Source organism: Bos taurus, chromosome 8 (genome assembly GCF_002263795.3).
Source record: "Bos taurus isolate L1 Dominette 01449 registration number 42190680 breed Hereford chromosome 8, ARS-UCD2.0, whole genome shotgun sequence".
Taxonomy (NCBI): Eukaryota; Metazoa; Chordata; class Mammalia; order Artiodactyla; family Bovidae; genus Bos; species Bos taurus.
In genome coordinates, this window is record NC_037335.1 from 83,486,539 (window position 1) to 83,503,173 (window position 16,635).

At 39.9% G+C, this 16,635-nt stretch overlaps 1 protein-coding gene across 3 annotated transcripts in view; it reads right to left on the bottom strand.

Moving 5' to 3' along the window:
* The window catches only part of ZNF782 (zinc finger protein 782), a 91,243-nt gene that overhangs the window by 61,961 nt on the left and 12,647 nt on the right, over positions 1-16,635 (bottom strand). For all 3 annotated transcript variants that reach the window (XM_059889506.1, XM_005210417.5, XM_059889505.1), the window contains exon 3: positions 2,206-2,332. In XM_059889506.1, coding sequence (XP_059745489.1) covers positions 2,206-2,332 — 127 coding nt within the window. The remainder of the gene's footprint in view (positions 1-2,205; positions 2,333-16,635) is intronic.

Sequence of the window (16,635 nt, forward strand, 5' to 3'; positions counted from 1 at the left end):
GGAGCAATTCTTGTTGGAATTAATTGTTTGATTCCCCAGAAGGAGCTCATAGCAGAGGATTCCCTTACAATCCCACCATACACACAACACCATCTTCCTTGGAAGAAGATGCCTTTGGTGTGATTGGTGGTGGTTCATTTCACTTGCCCCCACAATCTCTTCCATTTCACATTATTGTACAGTATCCACTTTTCAACACCCATCACAATTTGTTTTAAAAATGGAACATTTTTATTACGTTTCAGTAGAGAAACACATGTGAAATATGGTTACAAAGGTTTTTTCCACTTAGCCTAGGTGGAACCTAAACATCAAAGTGATTAACATAACCAAGCTGGTGCAAATGACTTTCAAATCTTGATTTGGATATTTTGAGTATGTCAGCTATCTCCCACATGATATAACATTGATTCTTCTCAATTAATGTCTCTATTTGATCATTATCAACTTCAACTACCTGACCATGGAGCACTGTCCAGCAAGAAATCTCCAGCACAAAACTACACAAACCACTTTTGTCATGTTTGATCAGTCACAATACCTTCTCCATACACTGCACAAGTCTATTTTTGTGTTTTAGTTGCATTTTTACCTTTGTTGAAATAATAAGGCATAACAGGTCAAAACTGTTTTTTTTTCTTCTGTGTTCAATATTAAAATGGCTACACAAAAATTCACCAATTTTGATACGTTTTTTTAAATGTATACTGATATGACTGCTGTCACAATAAAATCTAACAAACTGGTTTCGAATGACATTAAAGACAACTAAAGCACTACTAGAGCCATCTTATGGGAAAAAAAGAAATGAACCTTTTGGCCAACCCAATATATAATAGATAACAACAAGGATGTACTCTGTAGCACAGAGAACTATACTCAGTATTTTGTAATAACCTATCAGGGAAAAGAATCTGGAAAAGAATATATAACTGCATCACTCTGCTGTACACCTGAAACTAACATCATATTATAAATCAACCATGCCTCAATACAAAATTATAAAGTAAAAAAATGATACAAAGCTATTCAAATTCATTGTACCAATGTCTATTTCCTTGCGTTAAGACTATACTATAGTTATGTAAGATATAACCATTAGGGGAAACATGAAGAATACAATTGATCTAAATCCCTGAATCTTAATCATGTCATATAAAAATTTTTTTAAGTATATAGCAAACCAAAACCATCTGTAAACATTTTCTTCTAAAAAGGCAAGCCAGACCTGGAGAAGAAACATTTTCAAAACATGTATCTGGTAAGGTCTGAACTCCTTCAACTCAACAATAAGACCCAAACCAAAAAACAAAACAAAAAAATGGGCAAAAGATTTGATGAAACACTTCATTAAAGGAGATTATGAATGGTTAAAAAGCACATGAAAAGAAGTTCAACATTGTTAATTACCAGAGAAATGCAAATTAAAATCCAATAAGATACAACTAGACATCAACTACAATGGTTAAAAATAGTAAGACTTACCAAACCAACTGCTGGTAACAGCAGTGAGAACTCTTAGGCATTGCTTATAGGCATGAAACACAGTAGACCCAATGGGGAAACATCTGGAACTTTCTGAATAAGTTACATATAAACTTACCAGAAGACTAGGTAAGCCCACTCCTAGGTATTTACATAAGAAATAAAAACATATTGACACAAAGACTTATATGTGAATGTTCACAGAAGCTTTATTCATAACAGCTCCAAACTGGAAAAACACCCATGTATCCATGAGCTGAAAGAATAACAAACTGTAGTATATGCACACAAAAGAATTCTACTCAGGCTAAAAAGAATAAACTGGTGATACACACACAGGAGTCTCAAAAGCATCATGCTAAATGTGGAAGTCAGACAAAAGATACTATATATAAATTCATTTATATAAGATTCAAAACAAGGAAAAAGTATTGAAATAGAAAATAGATCAGTGATTGGCTGGCATCTGAGAAGAGGTATGAGAGGAAGGGACTCACTGCAAAGGGGTACAAGGAATTTTGGGGGGATGATGAAAATATTCCAAACCATGACTCTGATGATGGTAAGCTACTGCATAACTTTTTAAACTTATTGATTTGTATAATGAAGTGCTGAATTTTATTTTTCATTTAATATTCTTCAATAAAAGTGATTAATATTTAAAAAAAGAAAAAACTGAATCTGCATTCTTGAGGAAGTTGCATGGTAAGGTCTGCTCACCCACTGAGACGAGGTGGCTGTAGTTCTCCAGCATTACATCTCTGTACAAGGTCCTCTGAGCAGAGTCCATCTGATGCCACTCTTCCTGGGTGAATTCCACAGTCACATCCTTGAATGACACTGATGCCTGTAACAATATATTTCTACTCAATCTGAGGGTTCAGAATCAGGACATAGAAAATATTTTTGAAAACTAACTCTTACTATATTTTCTGTTTATGTTTTAATGATTATTTTATATTGGTCTATAGGTGTTTTACAATATTCTGTAAGTTTCAAGTGTACAGCAAAGAGATTTATATATACATATATATTCTTTTTCAAATTCCTTTCTCATTTAGGTTATGACAATACTGAGCAGAGTTCCCTGTGCTATACAGTAGCACAACATAGCAGTGTTCAATTCCAAACTCCCAATTTATCCCTCCCTCCCCACCTTTCCATCCATGATGCTGCAAATGGCATTATTTCATTTTTTAATGGCTGAGTAACATTCCATTGTATATATGCACCGTATCTATATAGAGTCTTTGATGAACACTTAGGCTGCTTTCAGGCTGTGGCTACTGTAAACAGCACTGCAATGAACACTGGGGTGAGTGTATACTTTCAAACCATGGTTTTCTCCTAACATATGTTTAACTGTTTAGAGTTTAAAACAAAATGCTATAAAAGATGAGCAACTCCGCCTTTACACTAGAACAGGGTTTCTTCAATTTGGCACTACTGACACTCTAGACCAGATAAAGCTATTTCTGTGGAAGACTGTCCTGTGTATTCCAGGATGTTTACCAGCATCCCTACTTCTACTAATCAGATATCAATAGCATCAATCAAAAATATCTTCAAATACTTGCAAATGTCTCCTAGGAAGAAAAATCTCTCCTCATTAGAACTATCACTCTATATGAATAGTGGATAATATCTTCAGCAACAAAACAAACTACCCAATTTTAGGGATGATCTATCCTAAGGCAAAGCAACAGAGATAAAGAAAGGGAATTAATTCTTAGAGGAAAAAAATCTGGTCACTATTTTTTTTTTTTTATAGCTATACAAAGAAATGCTCCACAACCAAGATAGATGCTGATGCCATACACAGAGACTGGAAAAATAAATAAGAATCACAAGTTGGGTCACAGAGAGTAGATGTTGTTCAATTGTACTCAAAACACCTGCAGAATTTACAAATGGAATTATTTCATGATTGGCTGCATGATCCTGGAATGGAGAAGGAAGGTCTAAAATGAAAAAAAGGATTTAGGAGACATTAATCCTTAAGATGGTTATTGAAGTCATTAGAGAAAAAGGGCTGGTTCAGAAAGGATATAGAAATTTTAGGAAAGAAAACAACCAAGGAATAAATTCAAGGGAATAGCAAAATTTAAAAGTAAGGTATAAAGATAAGCCAGGAAGGCTGAGAAATACATTCTCAGTGGTAAAAAGAGAAAACAAAAATATTAAGAGTGAAGTGAAGTGAAGTTGCTCAGTCATGTCTGACTCTTTGCAACCCCAGGGACTGTAGCCTACAAGGCTCCTCTGGCCATGGAATTTTCCAGGCAAGAGTACTGGAGTGGGTTGCCATTTCCTTCTCCAGGGGATCTTCCCGACCCAGGGATCAAACCCAGGTCTTTCACATTGCAGGCAGACGCTTTACTGTCTGAGCCACCAGGGAGATTTACAACCAAAAATTGTTTCTCTAGTTTAAGGGAATAGACTAAACACACATACTTATATCTCCTGTCTCCAAAAACACATTCAGATAAAATACAAAACTTTTAAAGTAATAAAAATATGACAAAACAGGAATGCAAAAAAATCTCAGCACAAGGCCTGAATTTTGAAAAAATTCTGGAAGACAGAGGGTAAGGTAATACTAGATTTTAAAAAATTAGAATACTATTGTCCACAGTCTAATGCAAACATAAAAGTGGGCAAAAGGAGCACTGCACTAGTGAGAGCCCAGAAAGATGTCTAAGCTTAAACTAGAGAAAGTGGATAGTAGGAAGAATGATAAACAGAATCACTTTCCTATTTAAATACAGATAATATCATTTAATGAGTGAGGAAAGGCTGGATACAAATGTCATTTGGATAAATAGATGGCCATCTGGAAAAGAGAGGTCTATGTATCACACCACAGAGCAGGAAAAATTAAAATATATTCAAGATTTAAATGTAAAAAATAAAACCATATTCTAAAAGACTACACAGAACAATTCTTTTATATCGTTATAGTGGGTAATGGCCAACAATGACTAAAAATCAACAAAACATAAAAGAAAAAAATGCTAAATTCAACAATATAAAGATTAAATGTTTTCAAAAGGCCCTGAATAGACAAAGTAATTTTGAAAAAGAAAATAGAACTGGGGGGATGGGGAGAGGGGATCAGGCTACCTGACTAGAGATTATACTACAAAGCTGTAGTCATCAAAACAGTATGTTACTACCCCCAAAAAAGACAACTCAAAACTTACGGGATGCAATAAAAGAAGTGTTAAGAGGGAAGTTTACAGAAATACAAGCTAACCTCAAGAAACAAGAAACATCAAATAAACAACCTAACCTTAGAATATAAAGCAACTAGAAAAAGAACAAAAAACCTGACGAAGTTAGTAGAAGGAAAGAAAGCATAGAGATCAGATGTTTGATTTATTTTGAAATAAATGAAAAAATAATGAAATACGAGCAAAGTTCAATAAAACTAAAAGCTGGTTCTTTGAGACAATAAACCAAGTTGACAATTAGCCAGACTCATCAAAGCAACAGGGAGAAGACTCAAATCAATATGATTAGAAATGAAAAAGAAACTACAACAGACAATGCAGAAATACAAAGGATCATAAAAGACTACTACCAGGAGCAACTACATGCCAAAAAAATGGACAACCTGGAAGAAATGGACACATTGTTACAAAAGTATAACCTTCCAAGACTGAACCAGGAAGAAACAGAAAATAGGAACAGACCAATCACAAGCACTGAAGTCAAAACCATGATCAAAAATCTTCCAACAAACAAACGCCCAGTGCCACACGGCTTCACAGGCAAATTCTATCAAACATTTAGAGAATAGTTAACACCTATCCTACTCAATTGCACTCATCTCACATGCTAGTAAAGTAATGCTCAAAATTCTCCAAGCCAGGCTTCAGCAATATGTGAACCGTGAACTTCCTGATGTTCAAGCTAGTTTTAGAAAAGGCAGAGGAACCAGAGATTAAACTGCCAACATCCGCTGGATCATGGAAAAAGCAAGAGAGTTCCAGAAAAACATCTATTTCTGCTTTATTGACTATGCCAAAGCCTTGGACTGTGTGGATCACAATAAACTGTGGAAAATTCTGAAAGAGATGGGAATACCAGACCACCTGACCTGCCTCTTGAGAAATCTGTATGCAGGTCAGGAAGCAACAGTTAGAACTGGACATGGAACAACAGACTGGTTACAAATAGGAAAAGGAGTTCGTCAAGGCTGTATATTGTCACCCTGCTTATTTACCTTATACGCAGAGTACATCAGGAGAAAGGCTGGACTGGAAGAAACACAAGTTGGAATCAAGATTGCTGGGAGAAATATCAATAACCTCAGATATGCAGATGACACCACCCTTATGGCAGAAAGTGAAGAGGAACTAAAAAGCCTCTTGATGAAAGTGAAAGTGAAGAGTGAAAAAGTTGGCTTAAAGCTCAACATTCAGAAAACTAAGATCATGCCATCTGGTCCCATCACTTCATGGGTAATAGATGGGGAAATAGTGGAAACAGTGTCAGACTTTATTTTGGGGGGCCCCTAAAGTCACTGCAGGTGGTGACTGCAGCCATGAAATTAAAAGACGCTTACTCCTTGGAAGGAAAGTTATGACCAACCTAGATAGCATATTCAAAAGCAGAGATATTACTTTGCCAACAAAGGTCCATCTAGTCAAGGCTATGGTTTTTCCTGTGGTCATGTAAGGATGTGAGAGTTGGACTGTGAAGAAGGCTGAGTGCCGAAGAATTGATGCTTTTGAACTGTGGTGTTGGAGAAGACTCTTGAGAGTCCCTTGGACTGCAAGGAGATCCAACCAGTCCATTCTAAAGGAGATCAGCCCTGGGATTTCTTTGGAAGGAATGATGCTAAAGCTGAAAGTCCGGTACTTTGGCCACCTCATGCGAAGAGCTGACTCATTGGAAAAGACTCTGATGCTGGGAGGGATTGGGGGCAGGAGGAGAAGGGGACGACAGAGGATGAAATGGCTGGATGGCATCACTGACTCGATGGACGTGAGTCTGGGTGAACTCTGGGAGCTGGTGATGGACAGGGAGGCCTGGTGTGCTGCGATTCATGCGGTCGCAAAGAGCTGGACACGACTGAGCGACTGAACTGAACTGAACTGATCCTACTCAAATTTTTCCAAAAAATTGCAGAAGGAGGAATACTCCCAAACTCATTCTATGAGGCCACTATCACCCTGATACCAAAATGAGACAAAGATACCACAAAAAAAGAAAATCACAGGACCAATATCACTGATGAATACAGATGCAAAAATCCTCAAAAAAAATGACAGCAAACAGAATCCAACAACACATTAAAAGGATCATACACCATGATCAGGTGGGGTTTATCCCAGGGCTGCAAGGATTCTTGAATATACATAAGTCAATAAATGTGATAAACCATATTAACAAATTGAGAAATAAAAACCATATGATCATCTCAATAAATGCAGAGAAAGCTTTTGACAAAATTCAACACCCATTTATGATAAACATTTCCAGAAAACTGGCATAGAAAGAACCTACCTGAACATAATAAAGGCCATATACAATAAACCCACACCAAACAACATTTTCAATGGGGAAAAACTAAAAGCATTTCCTCTAAGATCAGGAACATGATAATGGGCGCCCATTCTTGCCACTGATACCTTACGGTGAATGATGTCAAATTTGTGATCTCCGAAGAAGATTTGGCTTTGGGACCAAGGACCAGGCTTGATCACTCAAAAGAGCTTTTGTGTAGCAGTTTTACTAAAGTAAGAAAAGGGACAGAGAAAGCCTCTGACATAGACATCGGAAGGGGGATAGAGAATGCCCCCCTTGCTAGTGTTAGCAAGCGAGTTATATACTTTTTTAATTAGTTATTACAATAAATCAAAAGAATGTCTCAAGGTTGTAAAGCTCTTACTAGACTCACTCCCATAATTTACATTTTAAGATAACAGGATTAGCCAGAAGGTTTTCAGGAGGAGAAACTGTCCTCAAGCAGGCACATTGTTGTTATGAGTGAAGTCGCTCAGTCGTGTCCGACTCTTTGCGACCCCCGTGGACTGTAGCCGCCCAGGCTCCTCCATCCATGGGATTCTCCAGGCAAGAGTACTGGAGCGGGTTGCCATTTATATAATCCTTCAATTCAGTTCAGTCACTCAGTCGTGTTCAACTCTGCGACCCCATGAACACAGTACGCCAGGCCTCCCTGTCCATCACCAACTCCCGGAGTTTACTCAAACTCATGTCCACTGAGTCGGTGATGCCATCCAACCATCTCATCCTCTGTCGTCCCCTTCTCCTCCTGCCCTCAATCTTTCCCAGCATCAGGGTCTTTTCAAATGAGTCAGCTCTTTGCATCAGGTGGCCAAAGTACTGGAGTTTCAGCTTCAACATCAGTCCTTAGTACAGAGTTTAAACTGAGTTGTTGTGTAATCATCAGACTAAGGAATGTAGAGGGGAAAAAATGATGTCCTTTCCTCCTCCTTGAGAATTCCAGACCCCTATCTCTGCTTTGAGAGCCCAAGACCCCTTTCTCCTCCTCAGGGACCCCAGACTTCTTATCAACCTGCCTAGGAACTGACTCTCTCATTACTATTATTCAATATAGATTTGGAAGTCCTAGCCATGGCAGTCAGAAAGGAAAAAGAAATAAAAGGAAGCCAGACTGAAAAACAAGAAGCCAAACTTTCACTATCTGCAGATGACAGGATACTAAACAGAATACCCTAAAGATGCCACCAGAAAATTGCTAGAGCTAATCAATGAATTCAGTAATGTTGCAGGATACCAAATGATACATAGAAATCCCCTGTATCCTATACTAACAATAAAAAATCAAAAGGGGAAATCAGAAAGTAAACAATCCCATTCATCCCTGAAACAAAAAGAATAAAATATCTAGGAATAAACCTACCTAAAGAGATAAAAGACATGTATGCAAAAAACTATAAGATATTGATAAAAGAGATCAAACAGATGGAGAGATATACCATGTTCTTAGATTAGGAGAATCAATATTGTGAAAATTTGAGAATACTACCCAAAGTCATCCACATATTCAATGCAATCCCTATCCAATTACCAATGGAATTTTTCCAGAACTAGAACAAAAAATTTTACATATTGTTTGGGAACCCAAAAGACCTCGAATAGGCAAGGCAATTGTGAGAAAGAAAAATGGAGATAGATGAATCAATCTTACTGACTTCAGACTATATTACAAAGCTATACTCATCAAGACAATATGGTTCTGGCACAAAAACAAAAATATAGCTAAGCAGAATAGGATAGAACCCCAGAAATAAACCCATGTACTCACGAGTACCTTATTTTTGAAAAAGGAGGCAGGAATATACAATGGAGAAAAAAGAGCCTCTTAGCTGGAAAAACTGGACAGCTACATGTAAGAGAATGAAATTAGAATACTTCCTAACAACAAACTCAAGTTGAATTAAAGACTTAAAGGTAAGGCCAGAAAATATAGAGCTCTTAGTGGAAAACACAGATAGTACACTCCTTAACATAAATCACAGCAAGATCCTCTTTGACTCCCTCCTAGAGCAATGGAAATAAAAACAAAAATAAATAAATGGAACTTTATTAAACTTAAAAGTTTTTGCACAGCAAAGGAAACTGTAAAGATGAAAAGACAACCCTCAGAATGGGAGACAATAATTACAAAGTAACCGACAAACAATTAATCTACAAAAAACATAAACAGCTCAATATAAGGAAAACAAAACCGAATTAAAAAAATGACAAGACCTAAACAGAATTTCTCCAAAGAAGACATAGATGGACAACAAACACGTGAAAAAAAGCTTAATGTCACTCATTACTAGAGAAATGCAAATCAAAACTACAATGAGGTATCACCTCACACCATTTAGAATTGTCATCATCAAAAAATCTACCAACAATAAATGGTGGAGAGGATGTGGAGAAAGGGAACCTTCCTGTACTACTGATGAGAATGTAAATTGGTACATCCCCTGCAGAGAACATCATGAAGATTCCTTAACCAACTAGGAATAAATTTACCATATGACCTAGCAATCCCATTACTAAGCATATAGCATGAAAACATGACAATTCAAAAAGACACACACCCCAGTGTTCATACAACATTATTTACAATAGCCAGGACATGGCCGAGTAGAAGGATGTGCACCCTTCTCCTCCAGTGAGAACATCAAAATCCCAACTAGCAGCTGAACAACCACTGACAGAAGGATGTTGGAATCCACCAAAAAAAGATAACCCACGTCCAAGGACAAAGAAGAGGTCACAACGAGATGGTAGGAGGGGCACAATCATGTTAAAATCAAACCACATACCTGCCAGAGGCTCTTGGAGGGCATAAATAAAATCTTGTGCGCACCAGGACCCAGGGAAAGGAGCAGTGACCTCCACAAGAGACTGAGCCAGACCTGCCTGTGGTGTTTCAGGGTCTCCTGAGGAGGTGTGGGTCAGCAGTGGCCTGCTGTGGGGACAGGAGCAGTGGCAGCAGCAGTCTTGGGAGGTGCAATGTGTTGACATTAGCCCTAGCATACAGCCTGGAGCCCTACCATAGAGCCACCAGGTGGGTGATGCTCAAACTGGAGAACAACTATAACAAAGAAGTTCTCAATGTGATTCAAAGGCTCTAGGCCCCTCATCAGACTTCCCCAATCTGGGGATCTGATAAAGGGACCAGGAATCCCCAGGTTTGAAGGTCAGTGCAATTTGACTACAGAACAATTTCCAGAGGACTAGGGAAACAAGCTGGTTTTAGAAAAGGCAGAGGAACCAGAGATCAAATTGCCAACATCCACTGGATAATCAAAAAAGCAAGAGAGTTCCAGAAAAACATCTATTTCTGCTTTATTGACTATGCCAAAGCCTTGGACTGTGTGGATCACAATAAACTGGGGAAAATTCTGAAAGAAATGGGAATACCAGACCACCTGACCTGCCTCTTGAGAAACCTGTATGCGGATCAGGAAGCAACAGTTAGAATTGGACATGGAACAACAGACTAGTTCCAAACAGGAAAAGGAGTACATCAAGGCTGTATATTGTCACCCTGCTTATTTAACTTCTATTCAGAGTACATCATGAGAAACGCTGGGCTGGATAAAGCACAAGCTGGAATTAAGATTGCCGGGAGAAATATCAATAACCTCAGATATGCAGATGGAGAAGGAAATGGCAACCCACTCCAGTGTTCTTGCCTGGAGAAACCCAGGGACGGGGGAGCCTGGTGGGCTGCTGTCTATGGGGTCGCACAGAGTCAGACACGACTAAAGCGACTTAGCAGCAGCAGCAGATATGCAGATGACACCACCCTTATGACAGAAAGTGAAAAAGAACTAGAGTCTCTTGATGAAAGTGAAAGAGGAGAGTGAAAAAGTTGGCTTAAAAGTCAACATTCAGAAAACTAAGATCATGGCATCTGGTCCCATCACTTTATGGCCAATAGACAGGAAAACAGTGGAAACAGTGTCAGACTTTATTTTTCTGGGCTCCAAAATCACTGCAAATGGTGACTGTAGCCATGAAATTAAAAGACGCTTACTCCTTGGAAGGAAAGTTATGACCAACCTAGATAGCATATTCAAAAGCAGAGACATTACTTTGCCAACAAAGGTCCGTCTAGTCAAGGCTATGGTTTTTCCAGTGGTCATGAGTTGGACTCATGTGAGAGTTGGACTATACAGAAAGCTGAGTGCCAAAGAATTGATGCTTTTGAACTGTGGTGTTGGAGAAGACTCTTGAGAGTCCCCTGGACTGCAAGGAGATCCAACCAGTCCATCCTAAATGAGATTGGTCCTGGGTGTTCATTGGAAGGACTGATGTTGAAGCTGAAACTCCAATACTTTGGCCACCTGATGCAAAGAGCTGACTCACTTGAAAAGACCCTGATGCTGGGAAAGATTGAGGGCAGGAGGAGAAGGGGATGACAGAGGATGAGATGGCTGGATGGCATCACCGACTTGATGGACATGGGTTTGGGTGAACTCCGGGAGTTGGTGATAGACAGAAGCCTGGCGTGCTGTGGTTCATGGGGTCACAGAGAGTCGGACAAGACTGAGCGACTGAACTGAACTGAAGTGAGGGAAACAGAGACTCTTGAAAGGCACAAAGAAAACCTTGGGCAACAGGACTCAGGGGAAAGGAGCAGTGACCCAACAAGAGACGGAGCCAGACTTGTCTGTGAGTGTGTGGGAGTCTCCTGCAGAGGTGTAGGTTGATAGTAGCCTGCCACAGGGTCAAGGGCACTGGCAGCAGCAGTCCTGCTAGGTACGGTGTGTTGGCATAAGTCCTCTTGGAGGAGGTTGACATTAGCACTACCACAGAAAATGCAGACGCCAGGATGGGTCCATCTCAGGCCAAACTACAGGGAGGGAGCTCAACCCCACTCATGAACAGAAAATTGGATTAAAGATTTACTGGGCAGCATTCTGCCCACCAAGCAAGACCCCAGTTATCCTCACAGCTATTCCCTTCCATCAGAAGCTTGCACAGGCCTCTTATCCTCATCCATCAGAGGGTAGACAGAAGCAGCAAGAACTGCAATACCATGACCTCCAGAATGAAAACCACAATCACAGAAAGCTAACCAAATGATAACATCAATTACAGCCTTGTAACTCAATGTAACTCAATGAAACTATGAGCTGTGCCATTCAGGGCCACCCAAGACAGATGGGTCATGGTGGAGAGTTCTGAGAAAATGAGGTCCACTGGAAAGGGAATGTCAAACTACTTCATTTTTCTTGCTTTGAGAACACCATGAACGCTATGAAATGGCAAAAAGACATAAAACTGGAAGATAAGCCCCCAGGTTGGTAGATGTCCAATATACTACTAGAGAAGAGTGAAGAAACGGCTCCAGAAAGAATGAAGAGGCTGAGCCAAAGTGGAAAAAATGCTCAGTTGTGGATGTATCTGGTGATGAAAGTAAAGTCCAATGCTGTTAAGCACAATATTGCAGAAGAACCTGAATGTTAGGTCCATGAATCAAGGTAAAGTGGATGTGGTCAAACAGGAGATGGCAAGAGTGAACATCAACATTTTAGGAAGGAAATGCTGCTGCTAAGTCGCTTCAGTCGTGTCCAACTCTGTGCGACCCCAGAGATGGCAGCCCACCAGGCTCCCCCGTCCCTGGGATTCTCCAGGCAAGAACACTAGAGGGGTTGCCATTTCCTTCTCCAATGCATGAAAGTGAAAAGTGAAAGTGAAGTCACTCAGTCCTGTCCAACTCTTAGTGACCCCATGGACTACAGCCTACCAGGCTCCTCCATCCATGGGATTTTCCAGGCAAGAGTACTGGAGTGGGGTTGCTACTGCCTTCTCCCTAGGAAGGGAATGGGTGAACTTAATTTAGATGACAATTAAATCTACTATTGTGGACATAATCCCTTAGAAGGAATGGAGCAGCACTCATAGTCAACAAGAGAGTCTGAAATGCAGTACTTGGGTGCAATCCCTAAGACGACAGAATGATCTAGGTTCAATTCCAAGGCAAACCATTCAACATCACAGTAATATAAGCCTATGCCCCCAAAAATAATGCCAAAGAAGTTGAAGCCAAACAGTTCTTTGAAGATCTACAAGACATTTTAGAACCAACACCAAAAAGAGATGTCTTTTTCATCACAGGGGATTGGAATGCAAAAGTAGGAAGTCAAGAAACACCTGGAGTAACAGGCAAGTTTGGCCTTGGAGTACAGAATGAAGCAGGGCAAAGACTAACAAAAGTTTTGCCAAGATAACTCACTGATCATAGCAAACACCCTCTTCTAACAACACAAGAGACGGCTCTACATATGGACATCAATGGATGGTCAATACCTAAATCAGATTCATTATATTCCTTGCAGCCAAAGATGGAGCTCTACATAGTCAAGAAAAACAAGACTGGGAGCTGACTATGGCTCAGGTCATGAGCTCGTTATTGTAAAATTCAGACTTAAATTAAAGGGAGTAGGGAAAAACACTAGGCCATTCAGGTATGAACTAAATGAAATCCCTTGATTATACAGTGGAAATGACAAATAGATTCAAGGGATTAGATCTGATGGACAAAGTGCCTGACAAACTATGGATGGAGGTTCATAACGTTGTATAGGAAGTGGTGAACAAAACCATTCCAAAGAAAAGAAATGCAAGAGGGCAAAATGGTTGTCTGAGGAGGCCTTACAAATAGCTGAGAAAAGAAGAGAAGCAAAAAGTAAAGGAGAAAGGGAAAGATATACCCAAGTGAATGCAAAGTTCAAAGAATAGCAAGGAGAGATAAGAAAGCCTTCTTAAGTGAACAATGCAAAGAAATAGAGGGAAACAATAAAATGGAAAAGACTAGCAACTTCTTCAAGAAAATTAGAGATACTGAGGGAACATTTCATGCAAAGATGGGCACAATAAGGGACAGAAACAAGTATCTAAGAGAAGCAGAAGAGATTAAGAAGAGATATCAAGAACAAAGAAGAACTATACAAAAAAGATCTTAATGATCCAGATAACCATGAAGGTGTCCTCACAAACCTAGAGCCAAACATCCTGGAGTTGAAGTCAAGTGGACCTTAGGAAGCATTACTACAAAAAAAAACTAGTGGCGATGATATTATTTCAGCTGAGATATTTAAAATCCTAAAAGATGATGCAGTTAAAGTGCTACACTCAATATGCCATCAAATTTGGAAAAGTCAGCAGTGGCCACAGGACTGGAAAAGGTCAGTTTTCATTCCAATCCCAAAGAAGAGCAATGCCAAAGAATATTCAAACTACTGTACAATTGCCCTCATCTCACATGCTACTAAGGTCATGCTCAACATCTTTCAAGCTAGGGTTCAACAATATGTGAACTGAGAACTCCCAGATGTACAAGCTGGATTTAGAAAAGGCAGAGGAACCAGAAACCAAACTGTCAACATCCACTAGATCAGAGAAAAAGCAAGAGAATTTCAGGAAAACATCTACTTCTGCTTCATTGACCATGCTAAAGCCTTTGACTGTGTGGATCACAACAAACTGTGGACATTTCTTAAAGAGAGATGGGAATACCAGACCAACCTATCTGTCTCCTGAGAAACCTGTATGCAGGTCAAGAAGCAACAGGTAGAACTGGGCATGGAACAATGGACTGATTCAAATTGGGAAAGGAGAATGTCAAGGCTGTATACTGTCACCCTGCTTATTTAACTTTTATGCAGAATACATCATGTAAAATGCCAGGCTGGATGACTCACAAGCTGGAATCAAGATGGCTGGGAGAAATATCAACAACATCAGATATGCAGATGATACCACCCTAATGGCAGAAAGCGAAGAGGTACTAAAGAGCCTCTTGATGAAAGTGAAAGAGGACAGTGAAAAAGCTGGCTTAAACTTAACATTAAAAAAAAACTAGGATCATGGCATCTGGCCCCATCACTTTATGGCAAATAGATGGGGGAGAAAATGGAAATAGTGATGGACTTTATTTTCTTGGACTCCAAAATCACTGCAGACGGTTGATTGCAGCCAGGAAATTAAAAGATGCTTGCTCCTTGGAATAAAAGCTATGACAAACTTAGTGTCTTAAAAAGCAGAGACATCAATTTGCCAACAAATGTCTGTATAGCCAAAGCTATGGTTTTTTCCAGTAGTCATATTTGGAAGTGAGAGTTGAACCATAAAGAGCACTGAGCACCAAAGAACTGATGCTTTCAAACTGTGGTGCTGGAGAAGACTCTTGAGAGTCCCTTGGAGAGTAAGGAGATCAAACCAGTCAACCCTAGAGGAAATCAACCCTGAATATTTATTGGAAGGACTGATGCTGAAGCTGAAGCTCCAATAATTTGGCTACCTGATGCAAAGAACCAACACACTGGAAAAGACTGTGATGCTGGGAAAGACCGAAGAAAGGAGGAGAAGGGGGCAAAAGAGGATGAGATTGTTGGATGACATCACTGACTCAATAGACAAGAGTTTGAGCCAAACTCCAGGAGATAGTAAAGCACAGGGGAGGATAGCATGCTGCAGTTCATGGGCTCACAAACAGCCAGACACAACTTAGTGACTGAACAACACCACCAACAGTACATGGAAGCAACCTAGATATCCATCACCAGATGAATCAAGAAAGATGATGTGATATATACACAGTGGAATATTAGTCAGCCTAAAGAGGAACAAATTTTATACAGTTGTAATGAGGTGAATGTGGAGAAGGCAATGGTACCCCACTCCAGGGATGGAGGAGCCTTGTAGGCTATAGTCCATGGGGTCGCTAAGAGTCGGACACGACTGAGCGACTTCACTTTCACTCTTCATATTCATGCATTGGAGAAGGAAATGGCAACCCACTCCAGTGTTCTTGCCTGGAGAATCCCAGGGACGGGGGAGCCTGGTGGGCTGCCATCTATGGGGTCGCACAGAGTCAGACACGACTGAAGCAACTTAGCAGCAGCAGCAGCAGTGAGGTGAATGAACCTAGAGCCTGTTATACAGAATGAAATACATCTGAAACATAAAAACAAATAATGCATCTATATGGTTTCTAGAAAAATAGTACAGTTCTACTACACAGAAGTAAAGAACGGACTCATGGACACAGTGGGGGAAGGAGAGAGAAGGTCGAAGTGAGGAAGTAGAATCGCCATCTGTACACTATCATGTGTAAAATATATAGCTAGTGTGAAGCTTCTATTTAACACAGGGAGCCCAGCCTGGCACTCTGTGACAAACTAGAGATGTGAGATGGGAGTGAGGAGGGAGGCTCAAGAGGCAGAGGATATATATATATAAAATTATGGCTGATTCATGTTGTTGTACAGCAGAAATCAACACTACACTGTAAACCAAGTTGCTGTTGAGTTGTTCAGTTGCTAAGTTGTGTCCAACTCTTTGCGACCTCATGGACTGTAGAATGTCAGACTCCTCTGTCCTCCACTATCTTCCAGAGTTTGCTCAAATTCATGTCCATTGAGTCAGGGATGCTGTCTCATCTCCAACCATCTCATCCTCTGATGCCTCCTTCTCCTCTTCCCTTCAGTCGTTTCTAGCACTGAGCACCAAAGAACTGATGCTTTCAAACTTTAGTGCTAGAGAAGATTTTTCCAATGAGTTGGCTCTTCACATCAGGTGGCCAAATTATTGGAGCTTCAGCAACAGTACTTCCAATGAATATTCAGAGTTGATTTCCTTTAG